Below are 20,961 nucleotides of genomic sequence, written 5' to 3' on the forward strand. Positions count from 1 at the left end.
TTTTGCTTTGTTTTGTTTTGATGGTTGATGAGCGGTAAGTGACATTTGGCTGGTTTTCAGAACGCAGGTAAAGACGGATAGAGATGGTCTCAGGGGGAGCTCCTGACCTGGGGAGGAGGCAGATCCTGCCCAGACTTTGGTGACTGTTGGTCCAAGGAAATGTGCCCCAACATTTCTACATCTTCCAGGCTTTCAAGAGGTATTACAGATCTATATTTTATATGAGACACCTCCATTTAAAAATATTAGCTCTTTTTTATAACATGCAGACAAATCGCCACCACCACCACCACCACCACCACCACCACCATCAACATCATCATCCCTGTCTATGAACTGGATCTGGTCCATGAGGCTGCAGTGGGCTCTGTTGGCCAATGGAATCCATAAGGCAGAAATCAGTCTTCTCTCAATGGTCCCCTTTCCCAACCTGCAGCCAACCCTTGTGTCCTCTTTCTTTCTCTTATATGGGTGTTTAAACTTTGGGTGACTGCCGCTCAGAAGGGCTGGCGGCGGGCAGAGTCATCCTCGTGTTAGCTCTGAGGATCTGGGGAAGGGGATGCCGTGTCTCACAGCCTGAGTGGACCCACTTGAATCTAGGAAAGGTAAAGAGAGGTCAGTTACTAAGAAGGGGGTGTCGTCATGGAAGGTGGAGAAAGATGGGAGAACTGTTTTGAGGGAGGATGGACGATACGGAACTATCAAGGGCAGGCTGAGAAAAACAAAGGGTCTTGATGGAAGTCTCTAAGACGGGGATGATTGACAGAGCTGGCACCAAAGACGTGACCAGAAAGACAAGAAGCAAGTGAAGAAGCAGAAGGAAACCAAAAAGCAGTATATACACCTGTTATTGCATTGAAGTCTGACTTCTAGAAGTTTGGATAAATTATATGCTCTAAATTAGGGGTCAGCAAAGCATAGGCTGTGAGTCAAAGCTGGGCCGTGGCCTGTTTTTGTACGACTCTCGAGCTAAGATTGGTTTTTACACTTTCAAATGGTTGGAAAAAAAAATCAGAGGAAGAATATGTCCTGACAGGTGAAAATTATAGGAAATTCACATTCCAGAGTTCATTTACATACTGTAAACATTTTCATATGAAAATGGCAGAGGTTTGAGTAGTTGTAACAGACAGCAGAAGGTCCACAACACTTAAAATATTTGTCATCTGCCTATTTACAGAAACAGGTTGGCCATTCCCTGCTTGTAATGGCCAAAGCAGTCATCAGTACATGGCCCTTCATTTGAATTCAGTCCGTTTCGGAGCCCTACCTGTATTTCCCAGCTGCTGCCCGAACGATCACCCCTGTTCTTTGCCTTATTTTTTTATTCTACATTTTTTTAAGTTCCTGCAAAATACCATGAGCTTAACTCACCCACTAGACATAGGGTAGCTAACCATTTGCCATGAGCTGCTGGGGAGCAGAGATACACAGAACAGTGGTGCCTGCTTTTTCAGTAGAGGGAATGGACCTCAGAGGAAAGAGTTACAGCCCAGTAATACTAGATGGTTTTGCTTAGTGGTTGTTATTTATTTTTATGTTTTGTTATTTCATAAAGTTTTAGGGGTGGATTTGAAACAAGGATACATTCAATTTATGCCATTTCACAAATGTGACTACTACAATCACATACCACAGTAATGGCTAAACATAAAGTCGGAATCAGAGACTACGTGAACAACAGTTAGGACTAGAGGTGGTGGTGGTGGGAACAGGAAGATGAAAACACCAATATGAGAGCAGTAAAGGCCAACAAAATGGACAGAGCTGAACTTCTTAATGGACTCTGAGCTTCCTGGCAGTCAAGGGAAAAGAGTCACAAAACAATTAGCCTTATTTTCAGAGAGAGGAAAAGGGATACTCCTTACACAGGAGCAGCAAACATCTTTGTATCATGGAGTTCTTAAAAAGAAAAAGAAATCCTCTGCAAAGGATATAGGATGTATCTGTATGTCCCTATGTACAGGTAGACCTCATTTTGTTGTGCTTTGCAGGTACTGTGTTTTTGACAAATTGAATGTGGCCACCCTGTGTCAACCAAGTCTATGGGCACCATTTTTTGAAACAGCATTCACTCACTTCACATCTCTATGTCATATTTTGGAATTCTCTCACTGTTCCAAACTTTTCATTCTTCATCTGTTTGTTATGGTGATCTGTGACCACGGATCTATTACAACTTGCTGAGGGTTCAGATGATGGTTAGCATATTTTAGCAACAACATATTTTTAATTAACATAGTAGACAGTTTTTGTCAGACATAATGCTATGGTATAGTTAATAGACTATAGACTACAGTACAGTGTAAACACACCTTTTACATGCTGTGGGAAAGCAAAAATGGGGGACTCATTTTATGATGATAGTCACTTTATCTCAGGGGTCTGGAGTAGAACTCGTAATATCTCCAAGGTCTGCCTGTAATATATTTCTGAAATATATCATCAGGTTCTTTACAAAATAATATATAGTAATAAATATAGTAATCTTTTGTATTTATGTAACTCTACAGTTTCCAGAATATTCCCACGATTCTGCTCATTGGAGCAGTCTTGGTGAAGAATTGTCACTTCCATTATTATGTTCAAGTCTCAGCATGTAAATTTCTGGCCTTTGTGACTGAATTACGTTCCCTGGCTTCTGGTCCAAGGGTCTTTCCACTTTGTAACACCAAAGAGACATAATCCGATCTGACCCAGGCCTTACCAAGGTAAGGAGGAGCTCTCCCCTCCCAGGAAGCTGTCTCATGGCAATGCCACTGTCCTCCCCAGTAACTTCTCAGAAGCGCGGTGTTGAAAGTCAGAGTCAAAAGCTAAAGTTAGAAACAGTATCAGGCTGTTAAGTAAGAGGGGTCAGCTCGCAGCTGTTCCTGGAGCTTTCTGAATTGTAACGACGTGTCCACTTTGATACCTGAGAATCAATTACAGAGAAACTTTGTCAAGATGGCCAAAATTCAGCCTTAAATAATTGAATTCTCTGCCAAACACTGTCTACTGTCGTTATCTAGAAATGTAATTATGCAGCTAAATCAAGCAACTAAAATTAGTGTAGTGTAAAAACACCTTGGCGATCTAAAGGGAGGGGAATTGACATTTGGATTTAGAGAAAGCCAATAGTTGAATATGTTTTGCGGTGTCTGAAGCTCTCCCAGTTTCGACAAAATCTATATCCCGTGTCCTGTTTCGAGTTAGAGGTGGAATGTGGCAAGCAGATGTTTGGTTTGAAGGTGATTTTTTAATGATCTCTATGCTTTGAGCATGAGTTGGCTGGCTTCACTTCATGCTCTCAAAATTGTGAAACTCTCAACACGCCCACGTGCTCTCCTGATATGACGATGAGACGAGTGACAATTTGAACGTTACCTGCACCTTCAGTCTGAAGTCAGAGGTGTGTCTGTACCGGCCATCGGTAGAAGGACAGGAAACCCAAAATAAGAAGGGCAAATATTTTTACACATCTTGTATTGTATCCACCATGATATGGCGCCAAGCACTTGTCACAGAACCCTATGAGGTGAGGTCTATTATTATCTCAGTTTCCCAAATAAGAAAACTGAGGTCCAGAGACGCTAAGCAACTTGTTGAACCTCACACAGCTATTAAGTGGGACACCCAAGTCAGTATAATTTCAATTCATGCAATTCCACACAAGTTTATCTATTAGCATGTAAAGTGTCCAGTGTCCCAGACAATCCTTGGGATATGTTGAAACATCAGACTTCAGGCATTGGCTAGAATATATTTCTCATCTGTAGTTTTAGTGTAGATTAGCTCTGCCTTTAAACTCTGGGTACAGGTTGTCATCTCTTATTAACAGATTGCATATTAATATACAGCAATAGAAAGCTCAAAGACGAAGAATTTTTTTTTTTTAATTTAAAGGCACATGAAGTTCTATGACAGAACAAAACACCGCAGTGGGAATGGTGGTGTGATCAGAGACTGTGTTTGCAGCCTGCCCCTTACACACGTAGGACCAGGAGTGAGCCGTCCAGCTAGTGTGAGCCTCGTTCCCCACAGTGTCCCTGGAACTGATAATAATACGTCCTTGGGAGAGTTGTGAGAATGAAATTACCAAACAGTTGTAAATCATTTCGCTCATTCTGTGTGCTCTGCAAATATTAGCTGGTGGTGTTATTGTGTTGTTTGCACAAATTGCCCCTTTAAAACGAAAACCAGAGTGGGGGGGATAACAAGCTAGACCAAGTGTCCGCTTGGTTTCTTTGAGATCAGTCCCCAAGGCTGCCCGTGTTCCCCTGCTTAGGTTTTAAGGGGCAACTGATAATCTATGAATTTACGTTTCTCACTTTTCCTCTCTGAACACCTCATGCAGACTCTGTCCCTTGCCTTTTGTGCCTTTTGCCCCATTTCCTTAGGAAGAGCCCAGATCCCCCAGCCTGACCACCTCTCGCTCCGTCTCCTGCTCTCTCTCTCACTCTCGCCGAGAACTAAATTAATAAAGAGTATTTGGTTAGTCATGTTAGGCAAGCCATTCCCAAAATAGCACCTTCCATTTTGGTAGCTTCAGCGCTGCAGCTGCTGTGTCTCTTCGTCGTCTGGGAAGAAAACTTTCACATTAAGAGTTGCTGATCCCGGACTTCTTCCTCCCCTCTCTCCGCGTCGATGCGCGCTGGGCTCCTGACAGAAGCCATCTGGCTCTCAGCTCTGTGGTTCGGAAGAAGTCGGGTCCTATAGATTTATTTTTTTCCCCCTAACTCTCCATTGATGTGTTGAGCTTCCGAGGGAATCGTACCTTCCCGTAAAGCATGTTGCCTTCTCAAGGAGTCCTCCTGCATCCTTATGGCGTGCCAATGATCGTTCCAGCAGCCCCTTACTTCCCCGGACTGATCCAGGTAATTCAAGGCCACTGCCAGCGAGCAACTTAACTCCAGAGCGCTCAGAGTAATAATTGGAATTTTTATGGTTGAGAAAGCAAACACTTTTAATACAGGAAAAAGCCCTCGTGTAGTCAGTGGGAAGACAGTAGGAAATCAAAAAGATGGATCACCCTGATCCGGCTATTGACATCTCTCATGGCTGAATAAATGGTGTAGTTGAGCTATATTTGCTTGTATCGATCGAGCTGCTGTTTAACATTCATGCCTTTGCTTCGGGAGGTTGACCACGGGGCAAAGGATTTGCTCTCCTTCCCAGAGTTCTGAGGGACTCCGTCTCCCGGAGCAGGTCATGAGGCAGAGTGACTGATCATCAGGCGACTTGGTTAAGAGCTTTCACCCAGGAACCAGCGGGAGCGGGGAAGGTGCATTCATCCTCGTGTTCGCCCTTTTTTGCCTGGATGGTCTGTTTTTGTAGGATCCCCCTTCTCCCCCCACCACTTCCCCAACCTGGGTTGAGTGGTGGCAGAGAGGCAAAAAAGGAACATTCTGCTGATGGTTAACTGATGAAGTTCAGAGATAATTCTAGGAATCCCTTACCAGCTGTTTACATCTTAATGATGGCAAGAAAGTGGAGGATTGAAATGTGCGTTGGTTTTACTTTTAAGGCTATTAATCCTCTGTCGGGAGAATCGTCTACCAATAAGAGATTTGGGGCTGTTTTTTTTTCTTCTTCTTCTTTCTCCTAAGTTTGTCTTTGTAAGCAAGTGTCGGCTTCTGGGCGTGTGTCTGAATTTCTCTGTGGAAGGCTGACATCGACTAGTAACAGAGCCTAAACATCGTAGGAAGCCTGGATGTTTTTTTGTTGCAGTTTGTTTATTTTTTGCTTGAGAACAACTGTCTCTCTTTGTAATGATTCTCCACCTCATTTCTACAGGAAAGGGAAAACCCACATGTAGTTAGTGTGCCCTTTTACAACTTTATCTTTGTGCTTCCCCCTCCACACTATTTTAAAATTCTGCAACAGCCTAGCCCGCGGATTAAAATTTCTGGGAAGGGTGCTGGTTAAGCACCTTTATTCTCATTTGCTGAATGTTGTTGTTACCTCTTGTCACCTGTAAGAACTCTGATGGTGATCTGAGCCATCCAGGGGTGATTCCACGTCATAACAAAACATTCTATCATCCCAGATTAATGGGTCCTTGCTTGTTTGGGCATCTTCCTGTATCACAGAGGAGAAATAAGCAAACTGCCTGGGGAGTGGTCCCTAACAACCTGGAGATGGTTCCACCTTTCCGGGCGTAAGCAGGCCGGCGTGGCCGGCGTGGAGTCTGAAGGAGGCACTCCTTGGCAGACTGGAAGGCAGGCCTTTTGCTTCTCTTGGGGAACTTGGGGTGAAGGTTAGCCTTTGGAGACAGACCCCTGCCGCCCCGTCCGATAAATAATTACAAGCGAATCGTGCCCTTCACTCTATGCTGATGGATGCTGAAATTGCTTCTGAAAGTTCTCATAAGTTCCTGTTATAGATTAAGTGCCGGTGCAGGAGAAATAACGGCACCCACTGAAATGGGTGAATGTAATCAGGCTTAATGGACTCGAGAGCTTGTTGGGAATTAAATAACTATCGATTTGCTGGAATGTTGCTGTCATTACGAAATGCCACTCTGGACGTATTACCCCAGTGATGGATGAGAAGATACACGGGCCAGCTGAGAAATTGGGGAGGCCCAGTTTCTTCCTCCTTTGCAGAGCGTCTGAGAGACGTATCCAGTTATTTGGGGGAGGGACGAGTGACTTTGCTTGCAAATCTTCGCTGGATCACCCTTTGTTTTCCCAAGTGACACCTCTGGTAACTAGTTACCTGTAAGTCAGGGAAGCAGTGTGGCGGGGAGCCTCTGGACTGGCTGCTGTGACACAGTTCATCTTCTTCCTCTCCCACCCTCGTCGAACACGCTGAAATGCTATGGGCAGGGAGAGACTGGCCTTATTTCTGGTTTTCTGAGACAAACTATGTTATTTATCCATTGGCATCAAGAAACTCAAACACTCCATTGCAGTTGACATTTGTAAGCAGAGGAAAGGCAACTCAAAGAGAGAAAAACTGTAACACTCACACACACACACACACACTCACACACACACACACACTCACACACACACACACACACTCACACACACACACACACACACACTCACCTGTCAGCTGATGCTTCTGGTGTCAGCTGCCCTGCATCCTCGCAGACTAAACCAGCTTGCTTACCAGTTCAACTCACATTGATCTTGTGGGTTTCTTCCCAACACTTTAAGACGCAAGGGCTTTCTCTTAGAGGGAATGAAGCTGCCACCTGCATCTTCCTGATGTGACCAGCGAGACATTCAAAGGATGTAAAAAGAGAGTGTGTGCTCCATCCTTGGTAGTAAGTTCCCTGTGACTGCAGATATGCGAACAGAGCTGTGGTGGCCACTTGGCAGGTTGTTGTATCAGAATTTGAGATTCCTTTCAAAGCCCTTCCGACCTGAAAAGCCCGTGATTCTATGGCATAAGGACTTCCTTTTCATGATCCTTTCAAGTGTGGCTTTTTTTTTTTTTTTATTGCTCTGTTTTTGTCTGCTCAGTTAAAAGAAAAAATAATTGATCAGACATCATAAGAAGCTTTTAAGAGAGCATCACCTTATCCTGCAAAGGCAGTGAGTGTAGGTGTTTCCTAATAATTCTAGGGGTGTTACTCACTAGAGTCTTTTGTCCCAGGAGTAGATTCAATAGTGACCACTGGGCCCACCTGCCATCCCCAAGGAAAGCTAGACTCTGCCATATTTGATCTCCTGAACCCATCTTTCAATGTCTGAACTTGTTGAATGTATAGCAAGGTAACTAGTTTTTCCTGCTAGCCATGAAAAGAATTCCAGAGTGACTGTGGAGGATTGAGCAGAAGCAGTTTGGAGAATTTCATGGGTAGCGAGAAGCAGAAGACAAAAGAACAATATTACAAAGAGCAGTGTATAAACTTTGCCCCTTTGCCCTTGGCGTGCACCCCAAGTCTTGGTATCTTTGGGTAAGAAGAACCAATGTGTGTTCCCATCAAACCTCTTTATTAACTTCTCAACTTCCAACAATACCTTGAATGATCAATGAGTTGTCTGACCTGAGAACAGAGGAGAATTGATGAGTCAATTGTCAGTCAACCTCAAGTCCAAGAAGCTACCACGAGGACGTCCCCCAGCTGTAGATCCTGGCCACACAATGCCAAATGATATCATCCGAACAGCAGCCTTGTAACTGGCTCGGCTGGTTAGTGTTTGAGTTAATGAGCCCTTGGTTCTGGGTTCAAATTCAGGCTTGCGCCCCTCACTCTAGATATATGTCCGACAGTGTGACAGTCACAGCCAGATCATTCTCCACATGGGGCCACATCATTCCCATCTCATCCAGATATTACAGAGCGGATCAGGAGACCATTCTCCTAGATGGAGGACAGTGTTAACAGCCACATGCAGCTCCCCATGCACTTGTTAACGTAGTTATTCCGTCACTGCACACATATTCCATATCAGGCACCTGGAAAACAAAGGTGGTAGTTAGAGCCTCTGACCTGTGGGTTCACGGCCCAGTGGAAGACGACATTAGATAAAAGCAAAAGTCTAATGCTATGGTGCAAACAGTAGGGAAGCATGATAAGTGATCATTATTGAGAACTTGCAGTGTGCCAGGCGCTGTGCTAAATACTTAGATTTTCTCAATTTATTCCCACAATATAGTAGTCCCCCCTTATCTGTGGGGGATATGGTCCAAGGCCCTGAGGGGATGCCAGAGATGGTGGAGGGTACCGAGCCCTACATATACTATGTTTTTTCCTATACATACCCACCTATGATAAAGTTTAATTTATAAATTAGGCCGAGTAAGGACTAACAATACCTAATAATAAAATAGAACAATTACAACAAAGTACTGCAAAAAAAGTTATGTGAATATGCACTCTTCGTCTCTCTCTTTCTCTCTCTCTCTCTCATGCTTTGTTCAAAGTTAATGTCTTTTCCATCTTAACTAATCCCTTATGAAGCACTGTGGCCGTAACTTTGGCAGTCTGAGGTGTGTCAGCAAGACTAGCATGGATTTCTTTTCCCTTCTTCCCCATCCCAGGGAGAGAAGGTTTGTTCTTACTGTAGATCTTAGCACTCTCCGTGTATGACTTTGTTTCAAGAACTTTCACCTTTTCGCTTAAAGGAAGCACTTGACAGCTTCTCTGGTCCAAGGGGACTGCCAGCATCACCACTTTTGCACTTTGGGGCCGTTGTTACGTGAAATAAGTGTCACTTGCCATGACCTGGGAGTTGATCTGATAACCGAGATGGGTATGAAGCATGGGTGGGATCTGCTAGACAAAGGGGTGACCCACGTCCTGGACGGGGCAGGAGGAGACCGGGTGGGACAGCACCACTCAGAAAGGCACACAATTTAAAACCTAGGAATGATTTACTTCCGGAATTTTCCATTTAATATTTTCAGGCCGTGGTTGACCACAAGTAACTGAAACCTGGAAAAGTGAAACCACGGATCTTGGGGGGCAGGGAGGGGGCTGCCGTAACCCTAAAGCTGGGTGCTGTTGTTCTGCCCTCCCTTATCTGTAATTTTAAATTCCAAAGAGCTTGGAAAATCAGGGTTTTATTTTTTTCGGGAGGTGGGGAGTTGGGCACCAGAACGCATTTTGGAAGACAACTTGACCTGAAATGATGTGTGGCTATTTATAGACTTCCTTTACCCCGCGTAGTGTGAACATTCATATATTTTGCTATGGGAATATTTATGTGTTTGATTTCAGAGTGCTGTCCCAGACCCCACTGAGAGGGTTACATAATCTGTTTCCAATGAAACACTGTTCTGGAAGAGAAAAATCCAAAAAAATCTGAGTTCCAAGGTACAGGTGACCCCAAGGGTCTCAGATAAGGGATCATAGTCATTCATTATGTTGCCCTTTCTGCATATGGGAGAACCTGAAACTGACCCTTAAAGAAAGGTCACTTGCCCAAGGTCACAAGGGTTGTCAGTGACAGAGCTGAGATTTGGACCAGGTCTGACGGACCAGAGCCTTCCCTCTTAACCACTGATCTGCTGTTGAGGTGCATCCACAGGAGCACATAGCAACGCCCAGGAGAGGGAGCAGGTGGATGCATCTTGCAGTAGAGAAGAGGGTGGTTCCAGAGGGAAAGGTGGCCTTTGAGTTGGGCTGTAGAGCATCAGCAGACGTTCACTGGGCGTGCAAAGGAGGAAGTCCTCCCTCGCAGAGCAGAGAACTTGGGTGAATTCATGGTGTCAAGTTGACACATCAAGACAGAGCTTCAGTATCTTCCCCAGTTCCCTGGCCCTGTGGGATTTGACCTTGTTTACTCATAGGTCTCAAAGGTCAAAAGACATGAGTCTGGAGGAGCTGGGAGGACTCTCAGAATTGAAACTTCTAAGCCCTAAGTCTCTGTGTGCCCAGGTAGGAATGTTCTCTGTAATGCCCTCCTGTGAATCTGGCAGGTGAATGTCAAATTCCTCAGATTTGAGCCCTGATCACTCTTTGCCGTCCTTTCTCTTTTAGACAGTAAGGCCTCTCGAGGCTGAGTGTTTTCCACCTTCCACCCCACAGAACTAGACGGTAGCAGAGAAATACTGATTGATGCCTCTCTTGACATGAGTAGCAATGGTACGAGTAAACTGCACTCGGGATTTGGAAGCAGAAATCAGCATCCTTGACTTTGGCAATGCATTTTATGAGATATGTGCATACACATATGCAACGATACCAAGAATGATCAAAGTGCTCTTTTTAACATGGGACCAAGAGTAAGCAACTCTACAGAAAGGTTGAGAAACACATAGGGTACATGCAGGTCATCTGGGTAGACTTAAAAGAAGGAAACCTGTTTTGCTGTGTGGCTGGTGGAGCCATTTTCAGGTCTTGATACTGCTGCCCTGCAATGTTATCTACATGCTCGGAGTATCCGCTGATTGGGAAAGAAATCAGAATGCATGCCTCATAGGAGTGCTGGTGGTGTCGTTCACTTTGAAGTTGCTCCATCTTAGTCACTAAGTGACTTTTCTGTACTTTTCTGTACAGAGAGGCCATGTCAACAGCAGACTAAATTAAAGAGTCAGGGAGGTGGCAAAGAGAATTTGGAGTCAAACAGGTCCAGGTTGATAGATTGGCTCTGGCATTTACTAAGCGTGTGGCCTTGGGCTTGTCAATTAACCTCTCCAAGGCTGTTTTCCCAGCTACAAAGTGAAAACAGGGCTACCTGTCTTGCAGAGCGGTTGTGAGCTTTCAGTATGATTCATCTCTTCATTCAGCAAGTATTTACTGAGCACCTACTGTATGCCGGGCTGTGAACCACGAGTGTGGGTGCTGAGGCAGAGTGGAAAACACACAAGGTCCTCTCCAACATGAAGCTCATACCCTAATACGTGGGAAAGGTCTGGCATATATGTGTATATATAATGTTCACTCTGTATTGTTCTGAAGAGAGAGAGAGAGGACAGGTGTTACTCAAAACTCTTTTATTTTCAAGTGACACAAATTTAATTCATATTGGTTAGAGGGGAAAAATGAAAGTGCCCAGTTTCAGGCACGGCTGAATTCAGAGGCTCCAACATCCCAAGTCATGTCTCTCCACAACTCCGAAGTAGTCTTCTCTGCTTGATCTTCGCTCATGAGCACATTTGAGTCCAACTCGTGACAAAGATGGTCCCCAGAAACCTCAGACTTCCATCCCAACCCATCTTAGCATGTCTCTTTCTCAACTGCAAAAATTCCACATAGCAGTCTCTTTGGCTTGTCTTGCAAGCCACACCCACCCCCACATCAGTCATCTTGACTCTGCCAGAGTCAAGCTGGAGCGTGGGGTCAGGCCCAGCCGAGCGGTTTGGGCTATTGGAGTAAAGGAACAATCAGAGTCCTGTTATCCAATTGGGGTGCTTGACAGGCAAAACAAAAGCAAAAACAGAAACAAACAGGTTCTCAACGAGTTGAGGTCTATTACAACTGTCTGAATAGTTGAAGTTATTACAAACATCTGAACATGGTTTGTTTTTTTTTTTCCCCAAACCTTGCACACACCTCCCCAGGGAAGAAAGTGGTGGATTTCTGATCTTACTTATCAGATTACTTTTTTTTTTTTTTTTTTTTTTTTTTGCCAGTGATCATATTCACTGACTTTCATCTAATGCATCTTGTTTCTCCATCATGACTGGATGAATCAGAGGCAGACATGCCAGTTTTATTCAGTGTCTTCCCCCCCTAAAGTAATTACAGCAGTGTCTCCCACCAGGGCATGCGTGGGATGTCCCCACCTTTTTACAGGTGAGAACACCATGATCCACGGAAGTAAAGACAGCCTGGCAAGGACATCCAGTAACCCCATAAATGAGGCAAGATGGGGTTTCTCACATCATGCAACCACATCACTTCTTCTTAAATTGGCAATACATACATAAATAAGTATGTAAAGAGATACCAAAGCCGTCCAGTTATTAAGTTTGAAATAACGTGGACCTTCCACCATCTCAAAGCACTTGGAGAGGCCAGCAATTTGCCCCATGCTGTCGTATAGAAATGCATTTTTTTTAATTAAAAGATTAAAGGGGCACTGTCAATCTCTTCTGATTAATAGCAGTCCTATAAAAAGGATGTGTTTCTGCAGCAGCCATCTGTCATTTTGATCATTTTGAAGGCATGCTATCTCAGCAAGTATGCTTTTTATAATACGTTGGCATGGGGCAAGCGGGGCTGGAGAGACTTGCAGACTTCACACTCTACTTTGCTGCTTTGGTGTTCAGCAATCTGAGCCTTTGATGGCGAACCAGAGCCCCCTCCCCCTCTTTTAAAGGTTGTTTTGGGTAAGTGCCTCCCTGGCTAGCTTAAGATAGAGACACTCGCCCCTGTTTATGTGTCTCTCCCGTCTAAAGATAGACTCATCACACATGCATCCCACCAGCATGCAAGCAGCTAGCTCGTCCACTTGATTAACTGCCGAACCCTAAAAGCTCTCCAGAAGCCCTGAACACAATCCCCTGTGGGTCTTTTCCTCTGGGCGAATGGGACTGCTGTCTTCTGCAAAGCCCAGTTTCCAGCTTGAGTGCTTCAGGCTTGTAAAAGTAAGAGGCAGAGGCCCTGGGAAATTCATTCATTCATGGCAATAATGATCATGGGTACCATGCTGGAATCTCTTGTAAGCTCTGAGGACACTAAGGTGACTAAGATCCAGTCCCTGTCCTCGGAGGTAGCTTAGATGGCCATGGCGTTGGCAGTCGAGCTGGAAGTGAAACATAGATGCTTGAAGGTAGATCTCTGTAGAGTGTCAGCCCCACTCAGCCCACCCAGTACGTGGTTTTTACCACCATCAGTGGCTCAGGCAAGGTTTTCTACACTCCCAGGACCATGACCTCTGACACTGCCCATCATTCCCAAATGACAGGGCTTCTGGTATGTTCCAGGGGACAAAGAGTGTGTTTTGTTTGTTTGTTTGTTTTTCTTTTTCTTTTTTCTGAGAGGAAAGGGTGACAGCAGGGCTCTGTCCCTGAAGCAGTGGCTGGCTCTGCCTTGTCCTTGCATCTGGCTCAGAGTAACGCGGCGGAGTCCGGCACATTGCCGCCAAGGGAGAAGGTGGCCTCCCTCAGCTGTTACCTTCCCTTCCTCTCTCTAATCTGCACTGGCTCCCGGAGGTGGGGAAGATTTAGTGACCAAGGAGGCAGTCAGCTACTGCATTCCATCGTGTTCTCACAAACCACTCTCTAAAGATCTATTTCTTCACGTTTCATGAGGCAGCACAGTTAAGGATTTAGGCCAGAGAACTGAGAGTAGAGCATTTAGGCCAGGGAAGCCTGAGCCTGGCCATGGCCCCCTGTTGGTGACTTTGGGAAAGTGGCATGACCTCTCGGAGCCTCCACTTCTTCATCTATAAAATGGGAGCAACGCCCCATATGCTGTGTCTGCCAAAGCAACGTCAGGAAGGAAAGAGCTCAAAGGTGATCACCCCCTGGGGCCTTTGCAGTCCAGCCGTGATGACACCCTGCCCAGGGCTGGCTGTTCCTCTCAGCCCGACCTGAGCCGCCCCTTGGCCCCTGCGTGATATGGGGCTTCACCTCCTCTCTGAGCTCCCACTCACCTGTCTCAGCTTGACAGCAGGGACGGCCACACCCCCTCCAAACGGGAGCCCTGAGGATTTGATGTGATAATGTTTGTCAAGCAGCCAGAGCAGCACCTGCTCATTGTGGGAGCTCCATAGCGCTTGGCCAACGTCGCCGTTGTCATGGTTTTCCATGCTGCCCTGGGTTGCTGCAGTATCTTTGTCTTAGGAAGATGCTCTAGGTTTGGCAGGGGGTGGGCACGTGTGCAGCTCTCTGCTCTTGTTTTTGATGGAGATTCCTGATAACCAGGGACACACATTTTTGGTGCAGCTGAACAGAGTGGGGTACAATCAGGGATTTCCTGCTGTGGGGTTTGACAGTCTTAGTCCATGGCCTTGGTGGGCATGAAGCCCACATCCCCTCCCATTTCCTAAATCAGGAGCCCAGGGGGGATGGGACTGCTGGACACACATGCAGAAGGATGTGCAGGTCTCAGTCACATGGAATCCTTACCCAGATCTTTGTCCACTTGCTCTAGCAGGACATCTGGGGCTGGAACTGGGGCTGGGTGGGAAGAGGGGGAGGGTGGGCTTTGAAGGGGAAAAGAGAGGCCCATCCCCTCTCCTCCATGTGGCCACAGCCTTCTGGGGACAGACTCTTTGGGACCACCCACACCCCTGTTCCACGCAGCTCCTGGCACACTGTGGGCGCTTAATAAATGTTAAATAATAAGAATAGCTGCCATCTGTCAGCGCCCGGTGGCAGGGAGGCTGTGTGAGCACAGGACAGCTGACTGGCACTGCGCAGCTTGTAGGGAGCCTTCGGGGAAAAACGCAGCTCTGAGTCGCTTCGAGGACTTCCTGCATCAAGGTGTTCGCCAGTCCTGCTACTGATCAGGACCCTGGGCAAGTTCATTAACAATGCAGGTGTCCACTCTGAACCCCAGATCGTCTACACCAGAAGGCAGGGAGCAGGACCCAATGAACTGCGTGCCTCACGGGCAATCCTGGGTTTCTGATGAGCAGTTGGATTCAGGAACTGGTGTTGACCGACAATGCAGGGGCTTTGTTAGGGTTTAAAAGGGGTGGAGAATCTGCCCTCTGAACAGACGGCACCATAAATTCATACTTCCGTCACTTTCTTGGAAGAAAATGCCTACTGGGCTTTTCACATTTGGTTATAATAAAAACAACAGCAGCTGCTTGTTTTCAGGCATTTACTATGTTCCAGGCCATGTGTAAGGCCTTTCACCTGCCGTCTCTTAAGTGAAGCACTGTATTTTAGAGAGGAAAAAGCAGAACAGGCTGGCTTAGGGATGTGGGCCCCGCAGCAGACTACCTGATTCACCTCCCTCGTTCACCTCTGTGACCTTGGGCACCACTTACTACCTGTGTGACCTTGGGCATGGTTCTTCCCCTCTCTGGGTGGCAGTCACCTCATCAGGTGGTAGTTACAGGGACCAAAGTCCACAGCACAGCTCCTGGCACTGGGGAAATACTCAGTGCGTGTATCAGCAAGTTGATTTCCAAGTGAACTGCAGCCCCACCGCAACCAAACTACAGGACAGCGGCAACACTGGGTGCCTGGTATATATACACGTAACTATGTATGTGTTTGCAGTGTGTGTGAGCTGAGAGTGCCAGCTCTCCAGCCAGACTGCAGACTGCTGGGTTAGAATCTCAGCTTTGCCTCCACAGGGAAGCTCCTAAATGATTCTGGACTGCGGTTTTCTCATCTGCAAAACGGGCAAATTAAAAGCACCTAAATACATGCTTTTGTGTCCTCCAGCGTTGGGTGGGGACAACACCAGAGCTGCCTTTGAAAATCACACGAGTGAACACTTGTACCTCACTGTCATGGTACTTGGTGTACAGTAAGGTCTCTGCCAAGGATAGAAATAATAATATAGTAAGGATGATGCAATTACTGCTACATTATGTACATGTAATAATATGCATTAGGTATAATACGCATACAGAAAATGCATAGAAATATAATTATCACATATAATCATATAATGATTTTTAAATTATACTATTTTATATAATTATGTGACATATTATTGATTGTATAACAAGTGAAATGTATCATAATTAGATGCAACAGCAGGCACCATTATATAACAGTTATATATAACATCATACATTATAATAAATTAACACATTACATACTGTACTATATAGTACTATGTGTCATTGTATACATCGATCATAATTTATATAAATATAATTGCTGTTATGTAATATATAATGCATGACAATTATTATATAATTATATTACTACATTATTATCTTATAATTATATCATTACATGATAATAACTATCTTATTGCTATTTCTAGTCATGCTGTAGCTCCTAGTCACTCCACTGGGTACTTTCCGTAGAATATTTTTACTACGGCACCAAACTATCCTGGAAAGATGGAAACTAGGGCTCAGCCAAGTGAAACACCTGCCCCAGCTCTCAGGGGGGGTTATGGCAGACCCGGGGTTTCCGCCCAGGCAGCCGGGGTCCCGACCGGTGCTGGCAAGGACCCTGCCGTGCTGTCCGGCTCTGGTGATGTCTCCCCACCCTCCACGGGGAACGGCCTTTCTCTTCCCCGTACCACGTCTTCCGAGCAGAAGGCTAACGCGGTTTTGTGCCGCTGTCATTTCTGATCTGCTCTCCTCCCTCTGCCTGGCAGCCCTCTGTCAAGAGGGCTTGTTCCCCGTGGAAGCCTCATTCCTCCGGGAGAAGATCAAAACAGAAGGTGGGGTGGCGGCAGAGGGTGAGGAGGGCACTGCTGGGACACGGTCCTCGTGGCTTTGCTTACAAGACCTTCCTTTTGGTTATCAATGTCTAAGCCTCCTGGAAACACACTTCCCGTTTTCCCTTTAAACACACATCAAGCAACGTTACCAACACACACTCTCTGTCAAACATGTCAGTTACTCCAGGGGCCGCAGACAGCTTGCAAGCGATGTCTTCTATTGTTACTGTGGTGGTGTGTTATTTCTCCCTTCAACAGCTCTGCATTTGTTCTGGTGAGAGGTGTAAACACCGAGGTGCCTGCTCTCAGGGTGGTTTTGACAGGAAATGTGAAATTGACATGGACTGGCCAATGACCATCTGAACAAGGCGGGCTCCTCTGGCCTCACAGAGCGTGGCTGTATGGGTGGCCCTGCGTTTGCCTGAAGCCCTTTCCAGGAATCTGAGTGGGGGCTTAAGGACTCTAATGAGCTGGGGCTCGTTTCACACCTGGCGCGTTGGCAGGTGGGTCCTGTTGTGATATAGCTGAGGGGCTTGGTACCGCCTGCCAGAGGGCCTAAGACTCGTGTGGGGGCCGAGCAGATGCTGGACGCGTTCACCCATCATACAGCCCGCCAGTCATCAGCCGCTGAGTCCCATCCCTGTCTATGTTGTAGGGGACCGGAGTTCCCACCTGCTCCACGGTGATGGGGTAGCCTGGGGATGGATCAGAAGCCTCCCATTGCCGAGGGGAACGCAGAGCATATGGGAATCTTATCTGTGCAAACAGTTGTGGGGTTTCAGTGTGCGACGCTGTCTGCCTGTGTATTTTCTTTAGCGTCTGATTCCAGCAAGTCAGTGCCTTGCCAAGGGGCACTTTGGCACTTTGGGAGTGCCCCCACCCCGGGGATGGGCAAGGTGTGTGTCTGATGACTTCTCTGCTTCCTGGCTTCCCAACTTCCTCCCGTGCCGGCATTCGATCTAAACTTCCCATCGCAATCAAGCCCCCCTCCCTCCTTGGTTAGGTAGCCTTTTCTCTGTCATCGTGGTTCACTCTGTCGGGGTCTGGTTGCCCACACACTGTGGTGTATTTTCAGTGTCCCACGTGGCCCAGGAGCACCTGCTTCATTCATGCCTTTGTGCTCAGATCTGCCCCACTCTCAGAGATAAGTTGAGAAGAACCATTTGTCTTTCTGTGGGTTGAAAGATGACAGATGATCCACCATTTTGAATGTCAAGAAACCAAAAGAGGATTCTTAAATGTGGATATTTTTGTTAAGATCACTTTGGTTGAAGGAACAGAACCCAATCCTGGCTAGCTTAACAAAAATATAGTAGGGGCGGTATTTATATTTTTCCTGGGTTTTGTTTTTTTTTTTAGGTGTGATGCATAAACAATTGAATGCACAGAAACTCTTGGATTCAAAAGAGGGGAAAAGAGAAAATCAAGCCAAGGGAGGTACAAGAGGTTGGGAAGACCTAGGGACCTTGGCAGATAGAGTTTCTGGACATTCTCTCTGGGTGAGGAGTGATCCTGCCCACAGGGGCATTAAGCCGTGCCCAGAGACATTTTGAGTTGTCATAACTGGAGAGGGGTTGCTTCTGGCACATTGTAATGCATAGAACAACTAAAATTATTCAGAATTCTCAAGAATTGCCTATCTCAAAGTATCAACCAAGCCATGTTGACTAGGCACACAGTGACTGGACTGCAAAGTCCGCCAGCCTCTGTGTGCCTGCCACTCAAATTTCCTATTTCCAGGAAAGCGATTAGGGGTCCAGCTCAGGGCACGTCTCCATCTTTGAATCCGTGAACTATGTCCAGACCTCAGGTACTTGGAGCCCATTTGGAGTAGTGTTGAAGAGCCCTGAGGAAAGGGAGGTGGGGTAAGAGTTTCTGTGACCCAGGAGCCTCCCCAAGAGATGGGCTTTACATGGTTGGTGACAGCCTTCAGTGGACCTCACCTGTGGCTGAGGTCCAGGCCTGCTAGCACCTTCCCCACAGAGCTGTCTGCCAGCAGGAAGCGAGTCACACCTTGCTGTGGGTCTCAGTAAAAGCAGCCAATTTGCTTGGCCTTTGATTTAAGCTTATGCCTCCCTTCTTGGGCTCCTTTCCAACAGAAATTTCATTTAAAAATAATCTCCTATTTTTCTAGTTATAAAGTTAATTCAAGGTAAGTGCTAAATAAGCGTGGCAATCAGAAAACCACACACACACACACCCCGCACACACACACCCCACATACACACCCCGCACACACACACCACCACCCAACACACACACACCACACACACACCCACCTCGCACACACCACCCCACTAAACACATCACCACACACACACCCCACAACACACACAAGAACGCCCCTCACACACACCCCCACACACACCACACCCCGCACACACACCCCTCACCACACACACACCACTCACACCACCCCCCACCCACACCCCCACACACACCCCCTCACACACACACCCCACACACCCCCCCCTCACACACCCCCCCACACACCCCCCTCACAACACACCCCCGCACCCACCCCTCCCACACACCCCCCCCCACACACACCCCCACACACACCCCCACCACCACCCCCCTCACACACACACACCCCCCCACACCCCCCCACACACCCACCCACACAACACCCCTCACACACACCCACATACACACCCACACACACACACCCACACACACACCCCACACCACACACCCCCACACCCACCCCCACACACACACCCCTCACACACACACCCCACACACCACACCCCACACACACACACCCCACACACACACCCCCCACACACACCCCACCACACACCCCCCCCACACACACACCCCCCACACACACCCCCCACACACACCCCCCCCCACACACACCCCCCTCACACACACACCCCCACACACACACCCCACATACACACATGAATTATAATCTACCACCCGCAAGTAACCACTTCAAATCACTGTCTGTACCTCTAGTCATTTTTCTATACACATATTCTCTTCCAAAAAAAGTTCTCATACCCTCATCCCACACATAAAGATTTGTATCACTGGCAGCCAGCACCTTTTTTTTTTTTTTAAATAAAAAGCTTTTAAAAATAGAATCAATGATTTTTTTTAAACTTAGGAATACCCTTTATGTTAGGTACATAAAGACTAAGGTGATATTTTAAGACAAAACGCACATCCTATGTTCTCTCCCGTTCCTGCAGCCACGGCACGGTAGTAGCTGGGGATTCTAGTAAATGGGTCATCTGGAAATTAAGTATTAAGTCAGATGGGAAGAGGAAGGTTGGGGCGAAGGCAAGGAAGCAAGCAAACAATCCCAGGGATGAGAGACTTTCATGAGAAAGTAGCAGAGGTGGGCTGGCTCCAACCCACCAGGTGGGTGTTCCTCTTCCCACCTTTCCGTCCGTGATCCATGAATCAAAGGTGGTGAAGCGCGAGGAAAGGAAGATCTCCATCACTACCAGGAAGCCTTGAGTGCACGCATGACTCGTGGAACACAAAACTCTCTCTTAGGACCTGGTTCGAGTCCAGGCTCACGTTAAGACTACAACTTGGGTCAAAAACCAAGCTACTCAAGACATCACGACGTCTTCCGGGCAGCCTCCCCTCAGGAGCTGAGACTGGGAGACAGACCAGACTTGCCTTGTCAGCTCTCATCGCTCCTGCCTGAGTATTTCTCCTACAAACCAAATGCATGTTGACAGCATAAGATCAGTTTTCAATTTAAATGACTTTGCTTTCTCTCTTAAAAAAGGAAGTCCGTCTCCTAATTCCATTAAGTCCTAAAAGTATAACATATTCCCTTTATAGACTGGAGAAAGAAATCAGAGACGAGGCTTGCCAGTGGCATTGGGAGGTGAGCCTGCCTGCCCGCGTTGGAATGTGCGCGGGAAACGCACAAGACCTTTCCTCCATCTGTAGCTTACCCGTTAACGTTCTTCCCTGTCCGTCTTTATATCTGACCCTCAAAATCAAAATGAGGGTGACGACATGCCAGACGCATTTCAGAGGCTGAAGTGTCGGTGGGGTGGTGGTTTGGAAACGCAGATGGCTCTAGCTTGGCTTCCATGTGTGTTCATTGATTGAGTAAAGATTTATTGAAGGGGCAGTGTGGGCTGGACAGCAGGGTTGCAGGAGTAAATAAGACCACTTAGATTTAATAGGGGAAAGCCGGCAATAAGCCGGAGAACATCAGATGGTGTTAAGCACTGTGAAGAAAATAAGACATGTTACATGATAGCGACTGAGAGGCTCATTTTGGATGATTGAAGGAG

At 46.7% G+C, this 20,961-nt stretch overlaps 1 protein-coding gene across 3 annotated transcripts in view; it reads left to right on the top strand.

The window, feature by feature from the left end:
* RBFOX1 (RNA binding fox-1 homolog 1) overlaps window positions 1–20,961 on the top strand; it is a 1,962,586-nt gene that overhangs the window by 1,621,121 nt on the left and 320,504 nt on the right. Inside the window, exon 1 of one of the 3 annotated variants that reach the window (XM_032460725.1) lies at window positions 4,509–4,853. The exons of 1 other annotated variant lie outside the window; for it this stretch is intronic. In XM_032460725.1, coding sequence (XP_032316616.1) covers window positions 4,767–4,853 — 87 coding nt within the window. In that variant the 5' untranslated portion in view covers window positions 4,509–4,766. Of the gene's footprint in view, window positions 1–4,508; window positions 4,854–20,961 lie in introns of those variants that run through there. One more of the 3 variants, XM_032460726.1, reaches the window with a different exon arrangement.

The sequence above is a fragment of the Camelus ferus genome, chromosome 18 (assembly GCF_009834535.1).
Source record: "Camelus ferus isolate YT-003-E chromosome 18, BCGSAC_Cfer_1.0, whole genome shotgun sequence".
Classification (NCBI taxonomy): Eukaryota; Metazoa; Chordata; class Mammalia; order Artiodactyla; family Camelidae; genus Camelus; species Camelus ferus.